Source organism: Fringilla coelebs, assembly GCF_963513975.1.
Source record: "Fringilla coelebs genome assembly, chromosome: 1".
In the NCBI taxonomy this organism is placed as follows: Eukaryota; Metazoa; Chordata; class Aves; order Passeriformes; family Fringillidae; genus Fringilla; species Fringilla coelebs.
Genome location: NC_140028.1, coordinates 125,034,797 through 125,061,962, shown reverse-complemented (window position 1 = coordinate 125,061,962; position 27,166 = coordinate 125,034,797). Strand labels below are relative to the sequence as shown.

The 27,166-nt window shown below is 36.7% G+C and overlaps 1 protein-coding gene across 2 annotated transcripts in view; it reads right to left on the bottom strand.

Moving 5' to 3' along the window:
• Nucleotides 1-24,322: 24,322 nt before the first annotated feature.
• DGKB (diacylglycerol kinase beta) overlaps nucleotides 24,323-27,166 on the bottom strand; it is a gene marked incomplete at both ends in the record, with an annotated part of 297,216 nt that continues 294,372 nt past the window's right edge. For both annotated transcript variants that reach the window (XM_084201490.1, XM_084201489.1), the window contains one exon: nucleotides 24,323-24,430. In XM_084201490.1, coding sequence (XP_084057616.1) covers nucleotides 24,323-24,430 — 108 coding nt within the window. The remainder of the gene's footprint in view (nucleotides 24,431-27,166) is intronic.

Sequence of the window (27,166 nt, the reverse complement as noted above, 5' to 3'; positions counted from 1 at the left end):
CCACAAGCAAGATATCAAAGGAAAACCTTAAAAATATCCCTAAAATTAAGTCGTTAAGGATATGCAAAAGAATGAGAATTTCTGTTACTGCTTATGAGCTCCTGCTTTATGGATTATCAGAAGCCTTTGCTTTCACAAATTTGTCTAGTTTGTCATTTTTCACAAGTCCTAAATGCACAAACAGAAGATGATAGAAAACAAACACTACTACAAATTATGCAATCAAGAGAACAAAAAAAGCCAGTTACAGGCAGATAAAAAAAAAGACCCCCCCAAACAGCAAAAAAAACCAAACCCCCCCAAACCAACCAACCAAAAAAAACCCTACAAGGACCAAGCAAAAAAACCAAAAATCAAACAACAGAAAACTAAACCAAAAAACCAAACAGAAAACCAACCAAAGAAACAAACAAAACCAACCAGAAAGAAAAGAAAGAGCACAAAATGTTCTCTGTCTTCCTTTTTTTTATGTTCTCATTTTTCTATGTCTAGGAAAGGAACAAATCAAGATCAAAAGTACACTATGTTCTAAATTAAGACAGAGATGAGTGAAAATGTGTTTTTATTGTGTGTTAAATGTGCTGAAGGAAAAGTTAGAGAAAGAATGGAGGTCAGATTAGGAAACCGAAAATTCAATAATAGATGTTAGATTAGATTGAGTAACAAAATATCTGAGGCACTGAGGTATTAAAAACCCAACCAAGCAACAGAGAAATCTAATGCAAATTTATTTGCTGCTCATAACGTAATGTAATTTGAACAGATAAGCCCATTCTGCTGGAATGCCAGAAAATAGGGTAGCAAACACTACCTGGCTGAGCAGATCTGTGTCCTATCACAGCCACACTGCTGCTCCCACCAGCACTGGAGCCTGTCCTCTCCCTGAGCCCAGGGTGGGACCAGTGAAACTACTAATTATTCACAGAGGGAAAAGCTGTCTTTATGATTGTTCTCCCTGCAAAACCCCCTCACAGGTGCCACACACACCCCCTCCCAAACTAAGGAGCATGAGCATTCATGTATCTCAAGGAACAAACAGTCAATAGAGTAATGCTTCTCTTGTGCTTGCTGCTCAAGTTCTCCTGGTTTTGCTCTGAGCTGACAGAAGCTCAGGGCAAACCCCAAGTTATTTATATATAGAACAGATGCTTTTCCTGTCCTTCCCAGATTCTCATTGGCTAATAACAAATTCAAGGAAGGACAAGACCACTGACTATTTATTCCAGAGGGGGAAATCCTCACTGCCTTTTTAGGTTATCTGGGGAAATAGTTCTCCCCTCCATCAGCAGCATTCGGTTTGTAACTCCTGTGACAAAAAACTGGGAAAGGAACAAAGGAAGTAAAGAGAAGGAATGACTCTCACTTCACATCTCCCTGCCTTGAGTAGTAGGCCAAGTAAATCAGAGAGAAATCTGCTTGTACAGAGGGGTGATGTAATATTTTCCTTCCACATTGACTGAGGGAGTAGGGAGAAAAATGATGGGTTGCAGCTTGTCTAATTTGTTATGTCTTTAGATGCTTGTCAAAATGCAACTTGAATCAAGAGAAGAAATTTAAAAAAAACCAAACAAACTAAAACCCACTTATACTGAAGAGAATCAAATTGCACAATCTATTCTATGCCAGAGGTCCAGTAGTTCTCTTGGAGCACTCCTCCTTTTTAGGATGTGTGTTTGTGCAGCATGCAGGGTACAGCAGACAGCAGCTCGAGTGAAAAACAAGGCTCAGCTCTCAGCCAGTGGCCAAAGAAAACTGTCAAAATTCAAGGCAGAAACAACACTGAGTAATATAATAAACAAACAAAACAATATATTTCTTGAAAATTTGCTTGAGAAGAGGAGTAATCTGCAGCTGATCCTGGAACAGAATGGATGGAATAAGTAGAAGATAATTCTAAGGATGAATGTTTTTATTCAGTAGTGTAATGTTCAATTAAAAAAAATAGAGAACATAGATATCCCTAACTGCTTCCAAAATTATAATACTTTTATAGGATTGCTACATTTTAAGAGATACATCTATTGGGTCAAATATTACCCAGAAATCTCCATGTAGATTTTTTTTTTGCCTCATTAAAAAATAGATATTTATTCACTTACCAATTTTTCTAGATTTATATTCTTAAATCACCGCAACTCCTTTGAAACTGTTAGGCTCCATATATTAATCAGCAAAATTACATAATATTTTAAAGAAACACAAAACATAACTTATTTTTCTGGTCCTGTAATCAACTAATACAGCTTTGTATGAAGAAGAGAGGCATATTTGATGAAAAAAATAAAAATACTTAAATGCTACCACCAATCAGTTGGGGGTGAGAGATGAAATGAACATTTTATATAGGAACAAAATTACTGAGGTGCATTTATTCCAGAAGGATATTCTTAGACTGAGGAGTGAAGATTCCAGCACCTGGAACTCATTTGCAGTGATTAAATATCTGTATTGTTACACAAAAGTGAAATCCAATTCCATGAACTTATGAAAAATATTCAAAAAGCCTTATATTTATTTTTCGAAAGATGAGGAAGCAGAGTGCTCAAAGACTTAGAGACTGAAAGTGATGAAAACACGAAAGGTAATCTCTGAGTTTTATTGCCAGATGTTTCTGAATTAAAGGGTTCCAGACAGTATACCAGACAAGCAGCTATAGAAACGAGACCAAGAATAGTTGAGTAGTTTGTTGCCATCCTTACAAAATCTAAGCCTCAATTTTCCTTACAAAATCTAAGCCTGTGATTTTTGCCTTATTGCTCTGGTAAATCACTTGTTTAATTTTTTAATGATGTGAGCTTTCAAACGAGTCAGAATTTTCCCCTGATGTCTCTTGTGCACCTTCTGTGGAGTTTCCCTTCTAGTTTTCTCACCATTTTTTCCTTCAGGTTTCAGAAAACTAAACCCCCCCTTTGTTATACACTCCAAAATTTGCCTGAACTTCTGATTGAATCAGCATGCATTCCAATTCAAAATCAGAAATGGGCTGGAATAACTCACTGCTGTCATAAAAGAGGTAGTAAATAGAAGACCTAGGTCAAAGACAGCATTGAGGTAAACATTAAATTAGTCTAATTATAAATTTACATACGGACTTCTGCAGTTGTTCATCAACATATCCAATATGCTTCATTTGACTGATATCAGATGAACAGAGCCCACCTTTCTATCTGTGTCTATGAACCTCCTTTGATCTGCTTTAATAGAAAATAATTCCTTTGCTCAGCTGGATAATGTATGGTCCTATTCATCCTGAGTAACTATCCCATGCAAATAAAGGTGAGAAAGATAAAAAAAGATGGTTTTTAAAATCTTAGTTGAAATGCAAGGAAATTTCTTTCCAGACAAAGCCCTCAGGGGTCTTTTAAATCTGTAAAACTAGAAATAAAATTGAGCAACAACTCACCAATACATAAGTCCTAGACATTGAAAACCGTTTCAAGGCACTGTTAAGAAGACACCATTTCATGAGGATGAAATTCATGAGACTCGCTGTCTTGAGTGGACCTAACTTCTGCATGGATGGTAACTGCTCTCACACACATAGGAGCAAGCAAATAAAAATAGCTAATTCTGTACACAGAAGGGGAAGAAAGAATTATTTAGTCTGTAGTAGCTGAATACCTTCTGATCACTTAAAAAAATTTGGGTAGTGAATTTTTTCTAAAAAAAAAAATAACCCCATTACAGAAAAAACCCCAAAGACACATTGTACTCTCACAATGGGGATAAATCCATTGTCTTTAAGAAATCATTGACATACATGTCATCTGTTTAAATCATCTACTAAGCTACTGTCTCCTTTGCTAGCAACCAGATTGCACTAATTTTAGCAAGCTGAGGATATATTTAGCATTTTATTGAAAGTATTTAAGAGAAAAGACAATTCCCAAAGATCTGAGCTGGCTAAAAAAACCCCAGAATTTTCCACTTCAGTGCAGGCAAGTGACAAGGATACTGTCATATAAGCACTTTCCTTTTATGAGTCCAAGAATCCTGAGTTCCAATATATGGAAATACCATATATTTCATATATACAAGTTCTGTATGTTTCGAGGCTCACAAGTAGATCTTGCAATCATTACGATTTGCAGTCAGCATTTGCTCTTAAACCACTGCTGGTCTATGCGATGCAATTGATGAGTAACTTTGCCTTTTTGCTACACCAGATCACTCAGGCATTTTTTAAGATGTCCAGCAACTTCTAGGTGAAATCTTTGAGCAACAGAATAGATAAGAGGAAAACAATCACATGATTATTAAACCACTATTTGCTGGTTTCTTCAAAGTTCAGTTACTCCGATGTACCTGGCTGTATGAAAGTCCTTTTGTTCCTTCAAGACAAAACAAACATTTTCTCTCATTTTGTGAAACACAACCTGAAGTAATTATTTTTCTTTCATTGTGGAGATAAAGGATAAATTTCAGTAAATCAAAACAATGTGTAAACAGCTTATTTTTTCATGTTGTAAGAGAGGGTATTAGTTTTCAAGACACAGTATAGTCATACTTATATGGCTACACATACATAAAATACAAAAGCTTTATCTGCATGGTACAGTTAGTTGACAGGAACCCTTGAGAAGGCTGACCAAGAACAGAGGCTAGACAGAGCTAAGAAAATAAAGTTGGTATTTCTTCAAAGGCCTCAATGGATATACCTTGGGCAGTACAAGAGCCTGGCCAGGGCTACACTTGAGGTGAACCCAAAATGGTCACAAAAACAGACAACCAGTCACAAGGTCTTACACTTTTATAAGTTTTGTTCCATTTGCATATTGGAGTTAATTGTCCAATTATAGCTCTAGGTTATGAAGTTCCATCCTCCTCGTTTTTCTCTCTTCATTGAGAGAGAATATTAATATTGTGGTTTATATTTTTTGGGCCTGGAGCTTGTAACAGGTGTCCTTGGACGAGCTGGAAAAGGATTGTTTTGTCTACCTACCCTGAGAAAAGAGCTTGCTAACACTTAATATGAAGCTCAGAGTTACACCTGAAGCAGTACAGAATCTGAGAAATATAAAAGCTAAAACTTAAGGCATCAGGCTAAGCTAGAACGAGAGCCCAACTGCAATGCCATATCTTGGTTTCTATATTGTCATTGTCCCTGTGCTCGCTGTGCATCCTCCAAGGTAATACACTATTGTATTATTTCTGGTCTCGCATTAGTTATGTGTAGGTCCTTTTGGCAGAGAAGAAAAGCTTCACTGGAGAGTTATCAGCACTCAGAACATTTAGACTGCATTGTACTACAAACTCAGGGCATGCAGACCACAAAAAAACCTGTGCTTTAACCTGCATTTCAGACAGCAAAGCTTTAAACATGGGATTGCACAGATGGTTTAAGAGCAAAAGCTTTATCTGAGTAAGCTATTTTTCTGAGAAGGTGGCAAATGTAAATAAAAAAACAGCACAAGAATTTTTGCTCTACATTTCAGTGACAAAAAAAAAGTTATGGACATGGTCATAATTTGTGACTACATTCACAAGCCCACTTTAACATGACAGAAGGTGACACCATGACTGGAGGGCTGCAATGGATGGATGACATACTCTTTGATAAGAAATGGACAAAGCCTTCTTGAAAAACCCGGAAGAAGGCTTGTAGCTGCAGACCCTGTTTGTCAAGGAAAACTTGAATCATACTGATGTCTGCTGGAGTAGGGAAACCTCAGAATAGAAACACACAAAATTTATATAGTACATCAGGGAAAATTTTTTGTGCAAGGTTTGAAGATGCAGAAAGGGTAATTCCTCCTTGGCATAGCTACTACTCAGAAATAAGAACTGGTTGGGAATGCAATAGTTAAGGATAACCTCGGCAGAACCGAGAAGGAGGCAGAGTTTAAAATCCTGAGAGACATGAGGAAGTCAAATAGTCAAGTAAAACTTCTAGGCAGAATCACATGAGCAACTGACTTGAAGGAGGCCAGGTGAGCTGGTTGACCTTCAGCAACAGAAGAAGAAAAAGAATTGTCCATTCCAATGTGCCGAAAGGTCAAGCACAGGAAGCCAGCTTGCCTGAATAGGAAACTTCTGAGTGAGCTCAAATGCTAAAAGGAATTGCACAGAAATTGGAAGCAATGTTGAGCTACCCAAAAATATTTCTTGGGCATTCAGTTGTAAAATTAGTAAAACCAAAGCTCAGGTGTCAGGAGGCACAACAGAAGCAGTTGAGAGCTTACTGTTATCTCAGAACCCTAAGTGTAGGTCTATTGTTGAATGGGCCAGGGAGGGAATTTAATGACAGAAGACAAGAAAAGGGTGAGGAACATAATGTCTGCTTTGCTGTAACTTGCAGAGGCTTCTTTCAGGTCAGCCCCTAATACTGGGAAACAGCACTGGGCCATGTATTACTTGTGTTAATATGAAGCATGGAAGACTCAAAGCAAATTTAACATGCAGATCCACAGAACCAGACTGATCTTCAGAGGCAGCCGAGGGAGCCAGCAAGTCTCAGTGAGACTCACTTCTTCAGTCACTGGATAGACTGGCATGTGTGGGAGCTCTCTGAGGAGCAGACTGGCAGATGTCACACCTGTTTTCAGGAAGGGCAGATCTGGGTCACTGCAGGTTGATCAGTTTAACCAGGGGAGAAGAGAACGGGCAATAGACTGCAGGAAGGGAATTTCCTGTTAGAACCAGGAAGAGATCTTCCCCAGGAATGTGGTCAGACACCGTAGTAGAGACAAATTAGAATCTCTACCCTTGGACATACTCAAAACTCAACAGAACAAGGCTTTGGTCTAACCTCTACCTTGCAGGCATTGGGCCTGTGAGACTGGTTTAAGCAATAGGCTAAGACCTAATGATCTTGAGAGGTATAAATCTAAATTATATTGTGATTCTATTTTGTGTTTTTGCATAAGAATATTCCAAAAGAATTCACAAGGGCTAATTACTAACTAGTAATAAAATTAAATGAAATACAATAAAAATGAAAATGGAAGTTTCCATGAAAGTTTAGCAATAAGAAATTTCTCTTTGAGAATATCACAACTCCTACAAATGTTAAGTGGAAAACCGCTTGAATAAAATTGATAGGGTTTAAGACAGGACAAGATTGAAATACAGTGCTACTACCTTTTAAAAAAAATTGTCTTCCCTATGCTGCAGTAGAATTCCCATGGCATTCTACATGTTGGTGAACTAAAAAACTTAATGGGAGCAACCTTAGCCGTTCAGAAAGCAAGGACACTTCTCTCCTTAACAAGACAGTAACTGGTGGCTTTCAACAATTTGTGTATCTACAAAAAATAAATGTGGAACTCTCATGCAATGGTACAAAGGAATGTGAGATCTGGATGCTAATTAATTTGGATGCCTTTGAAAATGTCGCCAATTTTTCAAGCTTTTTTGTTGTTGTTTTTGTGTTGGTTTGTTGGAGTTTTTTTGCCAGTACCAAAGGGCATTTCACAATGGGGGAAAAAAGTATCCCTAATTCTGTAGCCAAACTGTTGCAAGTGACTGCTTCATCTGTCATTTGCTCTATCAGTTGGCATTCCTGCAGATAAAAGAAGTCTTGGTGCCATGAGATGAGTAAGAAATTGGGTCCAATATAGTATGCTAGCAGACTGATTTTTCTCTTTTACACGCCTTCATATTGAGTGGGATGTGACTGCCAAATGAAATCCAGAAGAAATTGTGGATTTGAATGTTAGCAGAGATGGGGATGCTGGAGGGGTGGGGGAGGGGAGACAATTAACATTATCATTAAAGCTGCCCGCAGTTGTAACTACATTTCAGTTTCAATCTACAGCACAAGGATTTCTGGCATTGTACACTGTCCCTCTCTCTTCTGCTTTGCAACCTTAGTTATTAAGGCAATATCAATACAATAATGATTAATTTAAATGGAGGAAAATTTGGATTTAAAGACCAAACCAATTGTTCTATTCATTGAAACTGCACCTCTTAATTAGCTGTTACATTTGGTTTATAACTACTACATTGATAACAGTCTCTGGTTCATAAATATGCTTAAATATATAGCTATATCTTTATATTTCATAAAAGATTATTCTTTTGCTAAATGGTGTCAGCTGGAACAAGATTCAATAATCAGCAAGTCTCTTGTGAAATGCTGGCAAACAACTCATTAAAAAAGCTGAAGTAACTCTTTCACAAGCAACACTTGCCCACTTAACACACTGTGGTTCCTAAGGTAAACTAAGGTATCATGAAGGACAATGGCATCAAATACATGTAAGAAAACTATTATCAACAGTTATATGAAATATAATGCCTAAGAAACTCATCCTATGCACCAGAGTATAGATATATATATATATATATAGATATATATATATATATGGCTGAGCACTTGCAACCTAAGTGTCCAATGCATTGCAGCCAGTTTGCTCCTCTCCTGCATATCTCTGCACTCGTCCTTGACAGTTCTGGAGGAAATGGAGGGTTCTGAGAGTTAAAGTTGGAGGCTTGGTACAAAGCACCTTCTTAGCCTGCCACAAAATCCCTCATTTCTTCAGTTATCAAATTCGAATTCGGTGAAACACATCAAGTCAGAGAAAAATCCACGTCCTTGTCCTGAGGCAGTTATTCCCCATGAAACAGTCTGTCTACCCATTCCTTCCCCAAAAATACACCCTGGGCTTGCTCCAAAGAATGTTCAATGTACCAGGTACCCCAGCAAAGAGAGCTCTGAAAACCTGGAGAGTGAGGGCACAAGTCCCTTAATGCAGACATATTTTTAGGCTGGTATTTGCAGTGGAAGTGCCCTTAGCTCCATCTCACTCGTTAGAAGGGCAGCACAGACACCCTGTCCCTACGGTTTCATTTACCAAAACCCTTGGCCTCTTTTTTTTTTCTTTCCCCCTCCCTTCATCTGGTTGAATTCTTCCTCCAAATTTGCAAATCGTTTCAGGCTTCAGAAAATGAACCTCTTGCCAAATCCCATAGAGGTACAAAACATCCACTCAGGCCCTTTCAAAAGGCCCACCCCATTGGTATTCACCGAGAATAGCACACGTCCTTCCACAGGGCTGGGACATTGTTGGGCTGGAGCTGGTCTTTCAGCTGGTAATAAATAAATCAACTCCACTGACTCTGAGACAACTTCTCCTGTTTACCTCAACCATGAACCTGTCCTCAGTGCCGAAATGTCGATCTGATGAGTTAGTATCTATTTCCCTAAAATTCCTTCTGGGCATTGGTTGATTTTCTCTTCACTCTTTACACACTATTGTGTGAAGTCTTTAGGTAATGTTAAACATTGGAGACTAATTTTAACTGTGAGTGTAGCAATCCTTTATATCAGCTTTGGTGGGCAAAGGAAACATTGATCATTCAGAGGGAAAATGCATAAATAATGAAAAATAATAAATATGTCTGATGGGCCAAGTTTTTCATAAATGCTAGTAGTACTAAGACTATTTTGTTGTAATAAGCTGAATACAATCAGATGCTTAAAATCTTCCCTTTCTGTACAAGAATTCTGCAGATACTTGAATTTTTTGGTCAATACTATAATAACAAAATTATATAATATTTCAAATATTGGATACAGTTTTCAGATATAGCTCATTTCTTATTTCACCTTAAAGGAGATATCCCTTGGAGTGATTTGTTTGGTCTGCAAATGTCAGACAGAACCTATATTTATCTTTTTCCAGAAAATGAGGGATAGGATCTGATCTCCTTCAGCAAATCTTTTAATGAGGTCAGTTATCTTGCAATATGATAATCATTATACAGATATCAAGTTCAATTTTTAAAAGAGTAAACTTTCTCTGTTTAAGCTTTTGCTTTTTTGCCCCATCATTAATTGCTGCTTTTTTCTTTTTGTTTTTTTTCTTTTTTGTCTTGTCAGTAGCATTTGGGATGCTTAGCTTCAAAAAGAACTAAACATTATAAAATTAGGATTTATATGTTTTGGAAAAAATACTGGAAGTGTTGAACTAGTCAATGCTTCTGCAAATTCCTTTAACTTGGTTTAGACTACATGACAGTAACAAGAATAGAAAGAATTGTTTAAAATTGATGTGCACAACTGCATATCAGTGACAAATATTTTGATTTCTGTCGAATTTTTTTTTCTTCTAGTATTTGTGATTATGATTTAATTTTGTAAGTCATGTGCACTATTTCTACCTATCACAGACAAGTCACAATACGTCCAAATAAAATTAAGTCATTCTCTAGGATTAGCTTTCAGAATCAATCCCACTGTTAAATTCTTTAAAGCAATAAAACAACAGCTCTTCTGAGGTAAGTTTTGCATGCTAAAAGCTTAACCCTGGTGTCTTTTGTCAGGTAAAATTCTCTGCATTTGGAGTTAGAATTTTACCATAGCAGAGAGTACAAGACTGAAGAACTGATACCTCTCCTTAACCTACCATTATAAGAGTCCTTTGGAGTTTCTCTGCTAACCTAACATCTCTTTTGTTAAACTATAGAGAGTGAGAGGGGGTTTTATGCTTTGTGTTATATTGTGAGAACATTAGCAAATGAAATAAATGTGAATTTGGCTTTTTAGCACTTAGAATTATTCACTTTGAACTGTAAATTATTTATGGTACTCAAAGAGACACTTTGTAAATAACAGGAAAACCTCAGAAATCAAATGCAGATTGTGGTATTTAGTCTTGTCTTGCCATCATTAACCATTTCAGTTACACAACATGTTTCAATAAATCAAGCACATCTTTTAGACATCTCTCCTAAAGGAATTAGAAAGCAGCAGAAATAAATGAAGCTGTCTCCAAGTGACAGCTACAAAGGGAAACCCAGAGAAAGAGTGGAAAAAAAAAGTACTCCTGTGAGCAGATGATAAAGCAGATGCAGTAAAACAACAGGGGGATTGCACCATTTCTTCTCCAGAACTGATGATGGTTTGATAAACAGCTAGTCATGCTCCTGGAAAACCCTGTCCATCAGTGCATATCAGTACAAATTAATGGTGACATGTCCTGATTAAACTTGCTGTGCTGTGAAATGCAATGCATTATCTGCATGGCAGTAAGTGAACAAATGCTCTCAGGGAGTAAAAGAACAAGCAAAGTCACACATCTCAGGTTAGGTCCTGAGTCATAGCTGCCTGTGGTGAGGTAGGTGTTTAATTGACAAAACCAGTCTTGACTTGTGGGTTTAGTTTTTGTCCTGTTCATTCAAAAGAGTTGTCTTGATAACGCACTTTCTGTAAACTATAAGTCAGTTTTCAAAACCTTCAGTCAAGCTCTTGAATCTCTTCCTCAAGCAGACCTTAAATAAGCTTGCACTCCTGACAAGAAGTCCCCCTTTGGAATAAATTGAAAACTTCAAATATCGTAGTGGTGAGACCACAACATCATCCAACATGAACTGAGTAAGAGCTAAGAAAGTTCTCAATAAGAATTTGGGAGCTCTCTCAAAAGTTCATTTTCTAGAGTAAAAAGCAAACAATTTTATATTTCTAATGCAAATGAAAAAAAACCTTAAAGTTTCATTTGGATTTTTCTTGTCTAACATACAGAATGAAAACCTTTTTGTAAGAGCTAGTTATTTATTTTAAAAATGGAAGTCACACATTTAACTTTGCTCTCTTTACTAAAGCACTTCTGACATAACTGTTATTTCTCTACGGTGTTAAGAAATTTTTGCCTCTTAAAGGCAGGTTTGCTGAATTAAAGATCTCTTCCAAAACAGGTAGGTTCTCTTGGGGATGGGAGCCAGACTTTGCAATTCACACTGCTGCTGAAAGGAAGGACCACTAAAGGCAGTAAGAACACCATTGTCAGTACAGCTAGCAGAATCTGGAATTTCTTCTCACATCTGTAAAACACATTGATGGCTGTAAAGTCAAACCAGTTGAGGCAGCCTTAAATGCTTTTCAGAACAATTCCTTATCCTGATCCCACTTTAACCAACCTTCTAGGCTGACTTCTAATCTCATGTAAAATCTAGAACAATTTAGATGATTGTTGTGAAATTGCATCACCATGAATGAGATTCCAGTCCAAATGTTGGCATTTTTGCAAAGGAAATGCAGCAATAGAGATATTTTCACTGTACTTTCATTCAGGGAACAGACTGCAACAAATAAAAAGAAAGACATCTTGGGAATCTTGGGAGAAGCAAAATGTTTAGTCCTTTTAGTACTTGGCTTTCTCTGTGTATACTACCTGGTCAGCAAATGGGTGGAATAGAAACATATCCATTTCTCTGACAAAAAAAATATTGTAAAGAAATACTATCCAGTTAAGTTCTTTGAAATTTTAGTTCCTATGTTAAGAAGGTCTGAAGATCTAGGAGAATAATTAGCTGTACAGGAAAACACAGAAGCAAGGTGTGCAGCTAGAGACAGTGATGAAAACACGCTGAAAAGATTCGTCCAAGAAGGTACAAAATATCAGGAGTAACCTTTTAACTACTCTTAAATACTTTCCCTAAGTTTTATTAAAAGGTGTCAGGCCAGTGGGCCACATTACAGAGGGGATGGGGTCACCAGTATTATGTAGATTTTAGGGAGTGCTTGCTTCATAAAGGAGACTGGGAGGCTGCAGAAACCCAGGCTACTGAAAAGGCAGCGGATCCAGGAGGCTGTGGCCAGTGTGTGCCCCTCACCTGCCTGCAGAGCCTGGGACAAAGCCTGGCACAAAAAGTGCCCTCAGCTCGTAGGCAGCTCCTAAAACAGAAGAATGAAAGACAATGCAACTTTTATTCCCCCCTCCTTCCTTTCACCTGGACTTCAACTTACTTATTTTATTTCTGAAACAGAGGTTTTAATTAAAGCTTCCTTCTATACAATGCACTGAACTTCACCTCTGCAAATAACATATTAATTTCCCCTGACTCCGAGTAATCTTACTTTCTCTCTTTTATCCCTGAAAACATCTTGCCTGGGTGAACACCAAGGGGAAATAACAGGTAGGGGCAACAAAACTGAAGTAGCTTACTGGAAGTTAAGACAAACTCTGCATTTTGTTATTTCTCTCCATTTTTAATACATATGCAACTTTATTCCTGCAACTTCCCCCACTGAAGTTATGGAATGAGCTTTAGCAATGCAGCTTCTCACTGGAGGAATGGAAATGAAACAAGTCACAGGAGGCAGATAGCAGATGAAATAAAGAAAGCATACAGTGCCACCTGCCTAGGGAGGCAATTTTGGCCAAGGATCTCTCTTTATGACCTCAGGTAGTCAGACTTAGCCTTCAAGCTCTAACCTTGCATGCTTTTATCACAGTTAGGGTATTTTACCTGAAAATTCAAGTCAAAATCCAGACTAAGTTTTTTTTCATCTTTCTTTCTGATCCTGGATCAGGTTGCTGGCAAATCAATCAAATGTTAAAAAATTTCACAAGGTCAGCTTCCCTGGGATAGGCAGGAGAGAAAGGAAGCATGCAACCTTGGTCTATTCAGCATCTTCCTAAAAAGTCTCCAGTGTTGCTGGATCTGGGATTACATGTGTCCATCACACCTTTTCTTTTTCTCTTTTTTTAGGCATTTGGGATTTTAAAGAAGCACGCCACCGGGGCACTTGTGAGACAAAGATTTTACAGTTTCTTCTATTTGTGAGGAGAATGCAATGGGAAGAAGTGAAATCTCCATAAAACCCAGTTATATGGTGATTGTTGGTTTTGACCAACAGAAGAGAGAAGGAATGACAAAAGTTTCAGAACAGTAAGCTAAAACTGCAACAGAGTAAATCTTCTAGCTGGGTTCATGTTTCCTGCAGATCATGTACAGATGGGACATGCAATGTAATCATCAGTGGGCTATAAATCCATCTGCCAACATAAAATTACATAGATATATCTCTGTTGGCCTAACATTTAAATGATGTAGTAGTGCAGGAGAACTCCTATTGTGCGAGATGCTCCAACACCACAGAACACAGAGCTCCCTTCCCCCATCCCTGAGAGCAAACTTGTCATTTAAAAGCTGTTGAGATACAGAGATGTAAAAATATGAAAGACAACAGGTTCTGATTTCTGTGCTAATAGTTACAACAGGGTCTTTTTGTACATAGTTGAAGGAAGGATTTGAAGGGAGATAATGGGGTAGGTTTGTAGACATTTCCATAGGAATTTTGATTGTATATTAAATATGTTAAAATTGCCAAAATATTTGCTTTAAAATCTAAATCTACTGGCTAAAGAATATTGACATGGCTTGACCAGATGTAGATCATATGAATAAGCATTTGCCTTTCTATCAAAGAGATTTTATGAAATGAGACATCTCAGCATTTAAAGTTTTTAGGAATAGACATAAAAATACTTTTTCTCAAGGTAGATGTTAGCCACTAAAGGCCTCATAAGTAAAGAGAAATAAATAACCTGTGCCTAATGTAACCAGAAAGGAAGGGAAGTGGGGGCAGGGTGTCAGGGAAGAAAACATTCTGAGAATGGTTCCTGACAGAAGATAAGATTGGGAACTGACAGACCAGGAATCCTTTAGAGGTGAACTCTGAATGGATCTGAATAGCAAAGAAAATTTACAAGGGCTGTGACTCAGATCAAAATAACAAGCACTTCTAATTAGAAGTGTATGAACAAAGCAAAGGAAGCAAACTAACAGATGGAAAACAAAGTGATGGAAAAACAAACAAAAACTTCAAAGATTGAGGAGAATTATGACAATCAGTTATTATTTTATGACTGAAGATTAAGACAGAATAGTGATGAGCCAGAAGGCAAAGAACTGCTATGGAGCAGTCCAGCTTAATGGCATGCATGGCAATATCTGAATGCAGCTGAGAAAAAATGGAAATCAAATAAATAAGGACAAGAACTTTGTACCTTCTCTTTGTGCAATATTGTCACATGACAATTAAATTACTGCTTCAGGTAAGATTCTCAGCCTTTCTTTACCACTAGATTGGACTAATGAATTAACTAATAATATTTTAATAGTTCTACATGCAAGACTTTTTTAAGGAATAAGACTAGCAGTTTTAGAAAATTCAATTTTTTAAGTTATGAATAAAAAGTGTCACAAAATGTTTCTATTTGATCTTTCAATATGCTGCTTTATACTGACTGTTGATTAAAATTTTAATAACACTGAAAAAATGGGCTATGAAATTAGCTTTATACATAAGACAGAGCAAGCTCGAAAGTGTGCAGTGGGTGCCAAAAAAATTACAAAACAAACTCTGAGTGCACAGACATTAACTGATACTGCAAACAAAAAGCAGTATGTAAATGTAGGAGGTTGAAGATGTACTCTTTGTACACCATTTGCATACTTTAGACCTGTAACATCCTAACCAAGGTTTACACACATACCAGCTTTTAGAAAGAAATTTAAATGTTTTTATATAGCGCCTAGCCCTGGCTATTTAAGCACTGGCAAAGGCCTGACTCACCACTGCGTCACTGCTGTTTTAAGCATGAAATACAAGAAACCAAACAGCAGCAGCTACTTTAGGCAGAAATAATTGGGAGTGGGTTGTGTTATGCTGCACTGAGACCTGGTTATTGCAGCGCTGTGTCAGGGCCTCTTAAGGCAACAGCACAGAATTTGTTACCAAGTCAACCTTCTGTTGAAGTCCTAAAAGCTGGGTTCAAAGCAACTATTTATTCATTCATACTCAAGTTCGGTAATACATTACCCCAGCAGGGTGATTCAAACATTAAGGGTAGATTTTTAAGGCTATGAATAGTGAGAAGAGGCACAGTTACACACAGAATCCATAAAATTTACATGTGAATTGTCAGATGCAAAATAAAACAGTGATGTGTGAACTCCACCTAGTTGGAGCTTGAAAATTCTCATGCCTGCCTTTGAGATTCGGGGGGTGGACTTTTAAGGTCCTTAACTGAGCAGGACTCTCTTATAACATTCCTTATAGCACTTACAGTGTTTGCTAGAAAACCAGAGTCTGATTTGCTCCTTAACCTGAGAAATTTAAAAATTCAATTTCTCAGCCTAGTGCCTAACCACCAACCCACAGAACTGTGTAGATGAAAACATATTCTAATACAGCATATGGAAGCTAATGCTTTTGGAGACACAAATACAGGATTGCTAAGGATGTAGAGAAGTGAGAAAGGAAAACATGAGCACTATGCTGAAAGGAAGAGACCTGGTGACCTCATTTCGATGCTAATAGTGGGGGGAAACTTTGCAGGTGCAACCATTCAGTAGGTTTTACAGATGTGTGAATGCACATAACTTCTCAACCTCTTACTTGAACTTCTTTGCAGACACTTTAACTTCGGCAGGAAAGATGTTCCTAGGACTACCACAAGACAGCAGGGATAAAACCCAGGCTCTGTGTTTGCAATGGCAAACCAAGGATTTCAGTGGTTGGGACTTCACATCCACATCCTTAACTTCAGTTTAAATTATCTCAACCAAGGCTATATTTCAATCATAATCTCCAAAACTATGACTGAATATCTCATTCTACATTAGGACTTTAGATGCTCTCAAGGCATCCCCACTGGTGTAGCAGAAATAGCATGGAACACGTGTAAGGGGAACAAGATCTGCCAAAATATTCTCAATCCTCCCTCACACAATTGTGTGTATACATGTTCTGATAAGGATCCCATCATAGCAACTCTCCAAATTCATTTGTGAACAAGCCAGAATGAAACAATAAATGACATTGTAATTTGACTAGAAGTCCTCTGTTGCAAACTTCTACTGAGAATAGGTGGAATTATCATTATGTGTTGTTTTTTTTCCCTGCAAATCCCTTTACTGTCCTGTGATGTTGGACCAGAAGGCATCTTGATCTCCTTAAAACTATTTTTTATTGCACTTATTAAAATCTGCTTTTATGCTGTGTTATTCCACTGTGCTTTGTGGAGGAAGCACATAGTAGAAATAGTTTAAAATTACCATTCATGAAATATCTGAGATAAGAAAACAGCAGAAATCTTGCGCAGACATGAGCGTTAGCCGAGGCAAGTTGCAGACGTATTTAATACCTACTTGTGCTCTTGCATTTTTAGACAGAAGTCACCCTAGAAACGCATAAGGGAGTTTAACCCTTTTCAAATTCTGTCTGTGTGAGTCTGACTTCAGGAACTGAGCACTGCTCTCTGTTGTCAGCTCAGCTTTTCTGGTTCTGAATGCTTTCACCAGCTCTCGTGGTAACACATATTTCTACAGGCATACCAAAAGGAAACGATTGGCATCTGCCATAAGATTTTTTTTTTTTGCCTAAAATTCAGCAGGCAAGCCAAGGGAAAAACTATAAATCATTTCACACAGACTATTATCTCAACTCTTTGACAGAGAAAGTTGTTATATCTTTAAAACTGACAGGACTCCCATCAGAAGGGAACCTTATCTTGCGCCAAAGAAATGTAACATTTTCTTAAAGCCCCATTAACCTCATGCAATTCCATCCACTAACACTATTTTTATGATCTTGGTGATCACACTAACCTGGTGATTCCTAGATCAAAAAAATAAGACTGATGACTGTCACAGCAAGAATTTTAACATAGTATCAATTGAGTTAGACATCAGGTAGACAGTACTTAGTGATAAAGGTGCAGTGACCAAAAAGAAGATAGCAAAACTTCAGACAGTGTACATGTTTTGGGTAACTGATGTAAAAAGAGTTCAGATTGTCCATCACACAGTAGTAGCTGATAATTCACCCAAAACACTCAGAGACATTAAAGACTGCAGGATTTTGAGAATTACAGGACATACAGATGCCTTATCAATGTGATTGAATGGGTATTTCCAATTAAGTTACAATGTCTTCTTAGAATAAAAAAAGCATTATACCTGCCTTGTCAATAACTTGTTTTACAATGCCTACTCTAAAGTATTCTTCTGTGATTCACTTATTTTATAATAATTAGGATAACTTAATAATGTAATTTCCCTTCTTTGTACAGTGACAAGGTAGACTTGTTCTGACAAATTAATCTGAAAAAAAGAGAAACAATGAAAAAGCAACTCCTTGTATGTAACACTTAGGAGATGTGTACCTATTGGAATGCCAAAAATGCAGGTATTTTAAATAAATACTAGAATTTGATGAGCAGCCTTTTACTCTGCTGTCAACTGTAGAGGCACAAAGGTTGATATTGAACAAATAAAAGAAGTAAAAATTTTTCTTAAAGGAAATAATAATTATCTTTGTAGTGAAGAAAAAATATCATCATTTTATTCACATTTTTCTTTTTAAAGTGAAAAGTCAGTTATACTACAATGCTAATCACTACATTAATGAACCAGAAATAATGAATCAAACAAAACTTTACATTTCCTTTTAACATACAAGGACAAAATATTTTGACATTTAAAAAGTAAGTTATTTTGCTCTGAAATGGGAATCCAGTGAAAAAGCAGATTGAGTAGGGAAGGTAGGCTCCTCCACACAATCGAATGAATTTTGATGAAACAGAGGTTAAGGAATTTTTGACCAGCACTACTGAGAAAGTATGAAGGCTTGAATTTGCATCTCAGTCTAAGTCTAAATCAGGCAGCTGGACCCAATCTTTCAAAACTTCTTGTAGCCAATTTGTATTGAAACATTAAAAGAAAGATTTAGCTAGTTTTCCAGAAAAAAAAAAAAAACAAACAACACAACAAAACAAACAACAAGAAAACCCCATCAGTATTCAGATTATTGTCAAAGAAAACAGTGATTGATATAAATGAGGTAAAAGTTCCTTAATCTAAATGTATACATTGTTGTAACAAGGTCATACTACTGATATGAAAAGCCCCAACACTCCCATTTCCCCCCTGAAATTCTCTCAATCTATCTAAATTAACAAGTTCTTTCTTTTTCCCTTGAATAATAGGACTGAATTGAAACAAATGGAAGTAAAGTTCAATTTAGATGAAATAGATCTTCCTGCATTTGCTTGCTTACATATGTGTGTATGATAAACATATTTTATATCTGTCTGAATCCAAGTTTGAGTTCTACTCACTCTGGGATAAAAAGAGAGTTTTAGAACATATTCATACTTACTCAAAAACCCAAAAAAAGAAGAAACCATCACACTAAGAAACCCTACACAACATCCTTTGCAAAACCTAATCTCATGGCTGGGCAGAAGTTACAGTGACAATGCTCATGTTGTAATGCCCACCTCACCAATGGACAGAGCTATCATCAATCTCTCTCTGCGGGTACAAATAATTTATAGAATAGTTGTTATCATGTGGTTTGATTGCCTGAGCTTTTTTTTATTGTCTACTTAATGTGAATGGAATAACAGTCCTGAAGACTGACAATTTAGTAGCCAGCACAACTTGGCTCATAAAGATGGTTTTCACCAAAAGAGTAAGAAGTGCTCACTTCCCAGTCCAAAAAGGCAGCTTATTAATGCAAATTTCACGCTAGGTAAAAAACAACCAACCAAAAGCTGATTTCAAAGATGTCCATCAGCAGCTAAGTATTTTCATATTAACACTACTACAAAAATTGACCCAAAACCTTTATAATCTTTCCTTCTCACTCAGGCCCAGTACATTTTCCATGTTTATTAGAGTACCTCACATGAATCTGCTTCTTTACCATCAACCCCTTTACTATAAATACAAAAAAGCCTGATGATTATCACTTAGTCTTTGTGTGAGTCACGCTTAAAGAGAACCCTGAGGTGCTTCTCAGTGAGTCTCTTTGAGTCATGAATCAGAAAGGGAAGAAAGCAGTCTCTGAACATCACCATACCCAGACTCTAGATGCCTAGAAGTATCGTTGCCTATTAATAGGTTCAAGCTGTCAGGCAGTTTCACATAATGGAAGTCAATGGTCATGGAGAAGTTTCTGCTCTTCAGAGGCATTTGTAAAATTAAGAGAACCTGATAATAGAAAAGCTCCATACACATACAGGCAAACCAGAAAAGGTGAAACCCCTTATTTCAAGACCAGCTGAAAGTCCATAGTCTGAACAAAAACGAGGAGTAAGAGCCATCAGGCTCCCCATGGCACAAGCCCAGGCTGGGCAGACATCAGCAAACCCTGGTAGACACGAGGACAGTTTCCACCTCAGTCGTTGCTGCACAGCACAATCTCAGAGCCTCACATGCCACAGATTCTAAGCTATTACTTTATTTCTCATTAACAGCTTCCAGGTCTCGCCCATGTTTTATTCATTTTCCAGCCAGGGCTACAGTAAGGCTTTTACTCACCTCAGCAGGACCACAAGAAGTTTCCTTCCTTGTGGACAGAGAGAAAACAGAATGCTTTCAGACCTGATGGAGCTGGAGACAAGCAGCAATTAGCCGACAACAGGCTGACACGTTCTTCACCGCTCTTGCATAAAACATTGAGCTGCGCTCCTCTGGCCCACCTCAGCTTTCTAAATTTATTTATTTATTTTCAGACTAACCACTTAGTAGCCTGACAAACTGCTGTTTTGCAAAGGCAAATTTTCTTCATATTTTTTTCAGGGTCTGAAAGAAAGAGGTAGTTCTGGAAAGTCCTTGGCCTCCTTTTGACAATCCTTCAGCTCTCCTTTGCTTGCAAGTCCTTCTCACTTCCCCTGAAGGGCCCAGTAGTATTGTCCACTTCATCCCAAATTTCTCAGGGTCTTTCTGCATTCAAAACAAGGAAATGCTATTTCACTCCTTCAGCCTTAAATGGAAGGGCTCTCTAGATAAAGGTAATTAACCCATTTATCTAGCTCATTGCTGCTCATTTGCCCTGAGTGCCTTCATCTGGCCTCCCAGGTCCCTCACCACCATTTCTGTGGATGCCACTGCACCATGCTTCACTTTGAGCATTTGTTTTCTTGTTCCATAGCAGAGTTCTCTGATCTTCTCCTACTTTCTTGTCTCGAAGTAATTCTTCCTGGGCTTTTTTTTCTATTTTGTAGCCATTCTCCCTGGTCACTCCCACAGAGAGGTGAGGGACACCTCTTGGAAGTGTCTGCTTCCCAGAAAGTCCTGATTTGCTATGGTCTGCCTCAAAGTTACAAGCCAGAAGCCATTTGGGGTTAAAGGCAGTAACCTGTAGAATACCACTAGTACCCTAAATCACTAATAATCACTAAAATGCTATAATCTTGACAAACAAATGGTAACCTAAGGATTTAGAAAAATAAAAAAGGTATTTTTCTGCCTTTCATACCACAGCTGACTATATTCCTTTTTACAAAGATATTCTGGAACATGCTGAAATCTGTAACTTTATTTGCCTTAAATAATTTCGGATATTAGTTGCAATGTACACGCAATCCCAGAGAAGATTAAGATAAGAGTGAGCAAATGTACTTATAAGTACTGGAAACAGTAATTCTCTATTTGTCTGTGCAAGAAATTCTTCCACTTCTTTTTAACAGGAACTCATGTGAAATGAGGGAGACTCTGACCAATATGAGAAATTAAAGTTTTTTCCTGAGACATCATGTTCTTTTGTCAGCACATTGCCCAGGTGACACACAATCATCACAGATTTGCAAATCTAGTGTCCTATTTAATATCTATATATTTTAATTGTCACTTACATTGCAAATGTCAGTAATGAAGCCTTAAGGAATTCTTCATTGCAAAGAGCAGAAGGTTTGTAGATACCCTCTTCAGTCAACCTATGAACAGTGCTTCTATTTCAGCTGTATGTAGATATATGCATATATTCTTCGTCTCACTTCTTACACCAATAAATAATTTCACATTAGTTCTGTGCATACTGAAGTGAGGAAAAGAACCTTCACTTTTTAAGTTCTCTTTCATTAAATCAACCATTTTCTTTTCATATTATGTTTCATGTACTCTAATTTTTTCTCTTCACCACCAATACTTTCAACCTGAGAATGGTTTTAAATTATTGCAGGCCATGCTAAAAAAACCCCCAAACAACTAAGGTTAATAGAAAGACAGTCTCTGCTATGAAAACTGTTAATTCAGTATAATGGCTGCTCTGTTGTATTTTGTTACAGTGAGAATTTATACACACCAACCAGCAGATCTGATTTACCTATTATATGTCTATTCAGAATTGTATGTAATTCTGATGGCATGGACTCCTCTATCCCTCTTTATATAGAAAAAAGTGTGTCGTGACCAGCTTGCTATCACAGACTGACACATTTAAAATTGCATCAATTATTTAGTAATAGCTTATGTATAATTTTATTTGTTTTCAGAGTTACAATGTTCATGAGATAATCATATAGAACACATTATATATTGTTGTTAAACACATTTTTGCCACAAAAAGTTGAGAGCATTGGTAGAAAATCCTATGTCAAGTTATGTGAAAATATTTATCACCTGTAACCATAATTTCATAAAACCAATATACACTTTACGTAATATTATATCAGCAAATTCCTTCTTTTTGCAAATAACCTTTGCTCTATACTTATGCATGTTTGTAGTTCAGTGCATCAAATGCTTCTCTGTGTGTGTGTGTGTGTGTGTGTGTGTTTGCAATGCACAGGAAAAATACTAGTTTACTCCTATGGTAACTGTAAATGTCAACAACACTGGACCCAAGAATGGTGAATACAAGATCTTAATTTTAGCAAATAATCACCTTCATATTTTTCTACCTAATGCTGAACAAAACATTAATTGGCATTTACCTCCTAATGTTTACAGAACATAGACTGTATATTTCAAAGACATAATCCTTACCAACTATATACTGACTTTTATTTTAATGTCTATTATATAAATTAGGACTCTGTTGGTTTCTTATACTGAGGAACAAATGATAGTAACTTTATTTAAATACATGCACAGTACCGTGCACTACAGCATGATGAAGTATTATTTTTAAGATGGATGAATGAATCAATAGAAAAATAGATTTAATAAATAATTAACATTTTAAAGTCTGGATAGAAATGGGAAATCATGCATTTCAAGCAAAATTTTATTTTTTCCTTGTTTTTTTATGAAATCTCTGAGAACTTAAGACATGCAGAGCTGAGAAGCAGCTCACTCTGAACAAAGAACAACGTAAAGACTGCACAGAAAGTTTTTTTGAGATTGTTTATATGCAAGACTGAAAAAACTTGCCATTCTTCGACTTCCCTTCAACATTAGACAGTGCTGTGCAAACCTCAGACAAATCCCTGTACTATAATTTCTAAGCTGTTAGGAAGTCTCTCAGAGAGCTAAGAAAGTTAAAACCTGAGCAACTGCCTCACCAAAATTTATGACAAGAAATGTCTGGAATTCAGATAGCAGACAAAAAAAGGGTAAATAGACAACAGGTCATCATTTCCTTGAGAGATTAACTTAGGGGATGAGTAATTATGGATAGCATAAATTTATAAATTATTATGACACAAAAAAATAGGTTTAATTTTCTAATATTTAGAGTTCATATCTAAGTCTCAATATTTAGCATATGTTACTATGTCAATGAACTCATGAAACAATGAAAAGGGAGTATTTACTTGAAATTAATTTAATGTTTTTCCCTACCCAAACATTTGTCTGGACATTGACAATGCAATCAAAAGAACTGTAAATTTTCAGAAGTGAGTCTACTCCAGTGAGTTTGATTAATTATGCATTAACCCATTTCTCTGAAGCATCCTTCACTAAATCTTTGGTGGGAAATGCACTTTAATTAGGCATGAGCTTTGGTTATTTGTGTGCATATGCACTATGCTATTGGTCTGTGTGGAGAATGATTTAAAGTTTGTCATGTTACAGAGATGTATTGCTCATGAAAATAAGTCTAGGGTTTCAACAAACACTGATGGCTAGGTTTGCAATTATTATTATCTTCACTCAGCATGATCTTCTTAGTCCCATAGTTTTTGCTTGAACTTTCATCAACTTTTAATCTTAACAAAAGCTTACTCTAACTTACACAAGAACAATCATGATCATTTATACAGTGCATATTGTTAGATGTTTTCAGCAGGTACAGTTACTCATGTACATAGGAGTTATCAGAATAACTTACAGGATTTTAATACTTAGCTGAATAAAAATATTCTCAGGGTAGAAAGAAATGATAAACTAAAAATACAGATTAAGGAGACCTGCAATGATTCTACTCTGAAACAGGTCATGTAAAGATGTTTGATTGAAGAGATATTATTGAACTCATGGCATATGGTTATTGTAGTAGAAAAAGCTGAAACAGAAAAGAGAGGAAATGAAATTATCCATGACATTCTCTTCCCGTATTCCATGGCAGAATTAGACCACAGATTAGTAAATGGTAACGCATGCAACAAAAAATATGCTGTATCACTGTATGTAAACATCTGCTTTCATCATGCAAAATGCCTACAAAACTGTGACAACATTTTTTTCTAGTAGCATAGTTTTACATCAGCTCAGCTACAGAACAGTTAAACCAAAATCCAAGATTTTGCAAATAGAAGATATTCTAAAATTCTTGAAAGATTTCCAGCATAAATATTCCAAAGCCCAACAAAGCTAATTGTTTTATTTTTTGTTTTTTTAACTAAACTACATAGGCTTATTCCTTGCTGTGGTTCCTTGTTCTTTTGATGATAGAAGAGAAAAGACCAGTTTTTGGAGGTGGTCCCATCAACATGGGGGCTTGGTTCTTGTGAGTAATTTTTATCTGGGGAAGAAAGAAGAAAAACAGAGTTATCCCTTGAGCTAGTTCAGTTCCAACTATCTGAGATGCCTGATTTATCTTTATATATAACTTCCAGACCTGCATTGTTTAATCAAAGCTGAAAGGAAAATTCCTGGTTTTTTTTATGAATTATGTCCTATACGCAGTAGACCAATCTATGTGTAATAGTTTTTCTTCAAATAACTTAAATTATATGCAAAAAAAATGAATAAACCCATTTAATAAAATACATGCCAATACACAATCTTACTTTTTGAGTGTGGGATTTATTGCTTGCTGTTGAGGAAGAATTTAAAAGTTGGAAAGAACATACATGCTGACAGACCAAGCTGTTGCCTATTATTAAGATATAAGATATGTCTTTACATGCTTTATTTACACATCTAATCAAGCTGTACTCTTTTACCACAGGACAGTACTTAATTTCAAAACAGCCATGGCGAACAAAAGTATAAAGTTAATACATAAGAAAAGGTCCAAAAAGATGAACTAGCATTCTAATCTGTTAATTAATTGTTAATAGAAAAGACTCAAATATTGAAAAGATTATTTAAAACACATTGTAATACTGCTCTAAAGCCACCCGTTTTGATTTCTTTGATATAGAACTACGAATCACCTTAAATGAGACAACCTTAAAGTAGATTATGTCTGCAATTTTCTCTAATTCAAGTCTAAATTAGAGAAGACATTTTATGAATGTATGCTATGCTCAAAGCTAATTGAAAGCAATTATCAAAGTGGCATTTTGTCTGTGACTTTAAGATACATTGTAAGATAATAAATGATTCTCATTATGTAATAAAAAGGTCACATCTTGCCTTTGGGCTAGTGACGTTAGGAGTTTTTCAAAAGCAATCCGAGACATTTTCTTTAGTGAACTACGACTAATACAAGAACCATCACTTATTAAATATCAGTTGTCACCTGCATAGTACCCACATCAGAGATGGGTATCTCTTTCAAAAAGAAACACCACCTCATTAAAAACTGGAAAAATATATCTCTTAAAGTGCATACCTGACATTTTCAAGTTAAAATGAATATCCTTCACTTGTCATTCACTAATAGTAAATGAAACAAAAAATGTATGTCACATGGAGAGGCTCATTAAAATATAGATCAGGACATTTCTTGGGGTGGAAATTTACTTTACAATGTAAGAAGACAGAAACATAAAAATCTCAACTAACTCTGTGTCTTGGTTTAACTCTATTAGAGCCTGTACTTTACTCTCCAAATGCTCATTTTCATGCCACCTCAGTTCATTAACTTCAAATTTCATGTGGGACCTCTTTTTGTCAACACTATTCATTAGTATCGAATATAGCATATGGGGGGTTCTTGGCATTGTAGATTACTTTCACATGGATAATAACTCTGGCTTTCAAAGACTGGCACCAATATATTTTCTCACAATAAATTTTGCTTCAGGCATCACTTTGGAAGCCAAATCTGTAGTTGGGGTAAGCTGGCATTATTCCATTGATGTCAGTACCAGCTGATGATCTGGTCCTGGAAAATTGCCTATTTTTGTAACTTCCACATGCTTCATAAGACATATTTTGGGGATCAGGAGCAGTGATGATATCAACCTGATCCTGAGGATCATGACATGAAGTAACCTAGAGCTGGTGTGAGTGAATTTTTCAAGTCATAAAGGGTTTAGCTTATTGCAAGATTTGTCCATGATGGGGCAGTAGGAATGCCTTTAGGTTTCCTTTCTGAGGTAAAACATAGTAATTCCATCCCAAAGTGAATAAAAGAGCAAAGCTCAAAAGATGGCTTTAGTAGGAAGGGGTGAGGTAATCCTGAGACCCCGTACAGATTGGGTGTCGGGTTGGGGCTGTTCAATGCTCCTCAGGATGAGCGCAATTACAAACTGAGTAAATGTTTATCATTTGTAATGTTCTTTCTTGGCTTGAGCCATCTGTTTCAGAGACCACAACCTCTTCAGTATGTTGCTTCCCAACAGCTGAGATCAGCTAACATGCCTGAACATGATTAACCACTACCATGCATGGGGATGAGTCCTACATGCCTCTCTCAAAGATACATTTTCAACTGTTATAAATAATCACAATTTCAATGGCGTAAAATATTTTGCATACTGAAAATACTACAATTAAGTGTAAATTTAAAGTATATTTTTTTACTTAGTCACGGTAGTGTCTATTAACATTGCATCGTTAACAATGATAAACATCAATTCCTAACTTTCCTCCACTAAAAAAACTAAATAAATTGAAACATCTTATTTTTGGCTGATGAAAAAAGATCATTATGTTTCTGAACCACTGCAGTACGTTGACTGAAGAAGGCTAATTTTGTCTTTCTCAATACTTTCAGACACTGCATTTCTGCCCTGGTCTCTCACTTCTGCTTCTGTTCTCATACTGGCAGCACTGCCAGAGTTGGAGCTGTGAGTTTGGGTAACAAGTGACTGTGCTCGCTTCAAGATGGGAATAAGCACTGAGGATCTCAGACAGAGAAATAGTGTTGTAGGTCAGAGTAGGACCTAGCATTGAAAGTGCTCTATGGGAGGACAAAAAGAGAGCAAGAGAGAGAAAGAGATCTTTACTGAGAAGCAACAGAGACTTTGTTAAGCTAAAAATTCCTACTTACAGTTCTATAGAGATTCTGTGTGTGTGTGTACAAGGAAGTGTCTAAAGACTAACATTTACCTTTCAGTTTCTCATCCATTCAGCAAGCATCTTC